General features: G+C 49.5%; 1 protein-coding gene across 1 annotated transcript in view; it reads left to right on the top strand.

The window, feature by feature from the left end:
- Positions 1-1,058, top strand: part of MKS1 (Meckel syndrome, type 1) — a 14,115-nt gene extending 13,057 nt beyond the window's left edge. Inside the window, exons 14-16 of the mRNA XM_010007817.1 lie at positions 44-126; positions 201-298; positions 958-1,058. Of these exons, the coding sequence (XP_010006119.1) occupies positions 44-126; positions 201-298; positions 958-1,058 (282 nt within the window). The remainder of the gene's footprint in view (positions 1-43; positions 127-200; positions 299-957) is intronic.
- The last annotated feature ends 2,044 nt before the right edge of the window (positions 1,059-3,102 follow it).

Below are 3,102 nucleotides of genomic sequence, written 5' to 3'. Positions count from 1 at the left end.
GGGTGGCAGGCTGCAGTGGTTCCAGCCCGGGTTCTTGTTGCAGGGAGAGCGTCTGAGCCGCCTCGGTTTCCGCACAGAGACCACGGGGAGCGTCACGTTCCGGCTGTGCTGCCTGCAGCAGTCCAAGTGCGTGTGCTGGGGGGGCTGCAGCTCCTGGGCTGGCTTGGACAGCCCTGATCTCGTGCTGTGCTTGTGTGCAGAGCCTTCCTGGAGACCAGTGCCCTGAGGCAGTGCATGCAGAGCGTGCTGGACCGGCTTGGAGGCTTCAGCCAGCAGAGCTGTGTCTCCAACGTTTTGGGTAGGGCTTTCAGTGTCGTTCTCCCTGGCAAACCTTTGGCTCACTTTTCCCCCCTGTTTTTTTTTATGGAGTGGGCAGGGTATTTCAGGAGAATCCATTACTGGGGGGATAATTGTCCACCTATGAGCCCTCTTGAGTCCAAAGCAGAGGTTAAGTATTCTGATCTGAGCTGGAAACTTCAGGAGGTGGCAGCTCTGAGCAGGCAGGAGGGATAACCTGGCACAGGTTGCCCAGGGAGGTTGTGAATGCCCCTCCTGAAGGTCTTCGACGGCAGGTTGGATGGGGCTTTGAGCAACCTGGTCTGGTGGGGGGCCCATGGCAGGGGGTTGCAACTAGATGATCTTTAAAGATGGTCCCTTCTAACCCAAGCCAGTCTGTGGTTCTGTAACCACTCTGTGAGGGCAGAGCTGAGGCTGGGCCGCTCAGGCTGGGCTGGCACTGAGCACAGCTTGTGGCACTGATGAGGCTCTGTCTCTGATTCCATTAAGCAAAGACAGTGCTAGAAGGTAGAGAACAGAGCAGCACAGACTGGGTGCTTTATTGGTGGAACTCAATAGCAGAAAAGTGTGACTCCTGCTCCAGGAGGGATGATGTTCCCTGGGCAGACTCATCCCTGCTGTCTGATGCATGCTGGCTTGGTGTTACCTGCTCTGTTGCAGAGGCTTTCCAGAGGGCACGGCGCCGGATGCAGGAGGCACGTCAGAGCCTTCCCCAGGACCTCATCAGTCCCTCTGCCTCCACCGGGCACCAGGAGCCATGACCACCCACCTCCTCCCCCAGCAGCACCCAGCATCTTCTCTCCAGCACCACCTCCTGTTGGTCAGCAGGAGACTTAAATACTGACATGGGACCTGTGGGCCCTTTAGCACCTTTTCAGGAGTTGACTAGTGATTTATTAGAAAAATTTCAGGTCTTCATGGCTTGGTTTCTTCTTAAAGAAGAGGATGAGGTTGAAGGTGTGAATGCTGTTTGAGATTTGATGAAATGAGTAGATAACTTCTTGAGAAGTGATGATAATAGTTGTGAGCATTTGTATCTGTAGGTCAGTGAACAGTAAAATGAATCTGTCCACCTGTGCCTTGAGATGGATTCATTCCTAGAGTGAGAGCTCTTTGCCACCTGTAATATATGAAGTGAAAGCAAAAGAATGACATTTGACAGATAACTGCAAAAAAAGGGTTATATTCTGAATTCCCTTGTTTATATCCATAACATTCCTGCCTCTCCAGGATGGATTCTGTGTCCAAGAACATGACTGAAAACACACATTCCCCTTCATTGGGAGCAGAACTTTGGCTGGGGCTGGACAGTTTGCAGACAAGAGCAGATCAGAACATTTGCACAGCAGCTGAACTTTGAACTGCTCAAGCTGTTGATTAGAGTTGTGGGTCGTTGCCCTGTTTCTGATGCCAGTGGCCTGCCCTGAGTCCCAGTTTTCACCTGGTTTCTTCTTTTCTCAGACGTTTTCCCCTGTTGTTGTCCCTGTCTGTTGCTCAGAGGAGCGAGGCTGCCTGCAGACTGACAGTGCTGGTCTCTGCACAAGTCATGTTCTCATGTGCTCTTTTTCTTCCGCTCCCAACACCGGGGACAGGAAGAAAAATCTCAGGCTTGGACCATGCTGATCTGAATGTCTAAAGGTAGAACTCACAGGAACATGGAACAGGAGCTGGCCTTCCTGCTTTTGCTCTGCATGTTCCTCCTTAGGAGGAATATGGGATTCACATCTGCAGCCATGTGTGTGATTGTTAGAGGATCCCCCTCTTCCCTGGAGCTCCACTGTTGTACTCACTCCCTTCTTGCCACTTTACTCTTGTTCCAGCCTTCGCTGGAAAAAACAGACTCCTGGGTTTGTTCCTCCTTGACCTTTGTTGTAATTCCTAGATTTGTCTGGCAGCTTGCACCTGCCAATTTCAATTCTAAAAGGATTTTTGCTCACCTTCCTCCCCTGCTCCTTTGGAAGAGGCTGCCAGCACGGCCTGTAGAGCAGAGCAGTGTCCTTGGCCTGGAGCTGGATGGTGTGTCCAGGGCATGAGTCAGGTCTCCAGGCCAGTGTCTGATGCTGTGAAGGCTCAGGCAGGAGTGGCAGGACGGAGGTGTCTGTGCTGTCACAGTCATTAAGGATTCAGTCATGTTTCCCAGTGCCCAGGATGAAAGTGTTCCATGAGGCTGCACCACTCACTCTCTCTTTTAATCATGATTCACATCATGGCCCTGGATGTTTATCCCTGCTCTCTAAGCAATGCCTCATTTCCTTCTGGCTGCTCCTGCCGTGCTTATCACTATGAGCTGGATTGCAAGGCTCTGGAGCCTTTTTCAGGATTGAGGTACAAGGTTAAGAGAATATTCTTTTTATCAGGAATGATACAAAACTCCTTTCTGATCAAGATGATGCCAGAGGCAGATCCTGTTAGAGCAGACTCTTCTGATGGGAAGTTCAGGTTCCTTACTCATGTTCATTGCTTGGCATGTTTATATGGCAGAATTTGGTGTCTTGAGAGTTAAGGTTGCACAGAAAGGCAATAAGTTTAGATAATGATACTAGTTTTACTAGTTAAAGCTCTGAATAGTGTAAAATCTTACAGAAACTGGAGAGAGTAAAATTCAAAAATAAAAAAATCATTATAACCAAAGAAGTCATCCTTCCAAAGTCAGACACTGGTAGCAGGTTTTCACCTTTGGACTTGCCTTGGCCTGAGAGAACAAAATGGAGCTCGTAGAAGATGTTTTGGAAAAAGCCTTCAGCAAATGTTCTTTGAATATGCCCTTTTATAAATTACACTAGCACACATATACGTGTGCATGTA

The sequence above is a fragment of the Chaetura pelagica genome, unplaced genomic scaffold, assembly GCF_000747805.2.
Source record: "Chaetura pelagica isolate M959 unplaced genomic scaffold, ChaPel_1.0 scaffold590, whole genome shotgun sequence".
In the NCBI taxonomy this organism is placed as follows: domain Eukaryota; kingdom Metazoa; phylum Chordata; class Aves; order Apodiformes; family Apodidae; genus Chaetura; species Chaetura pelagica.
Note: the sequence above shows the minus strand (reverse complement) of the source record. Positions and strands in the feature narration are given on the sequence as shown.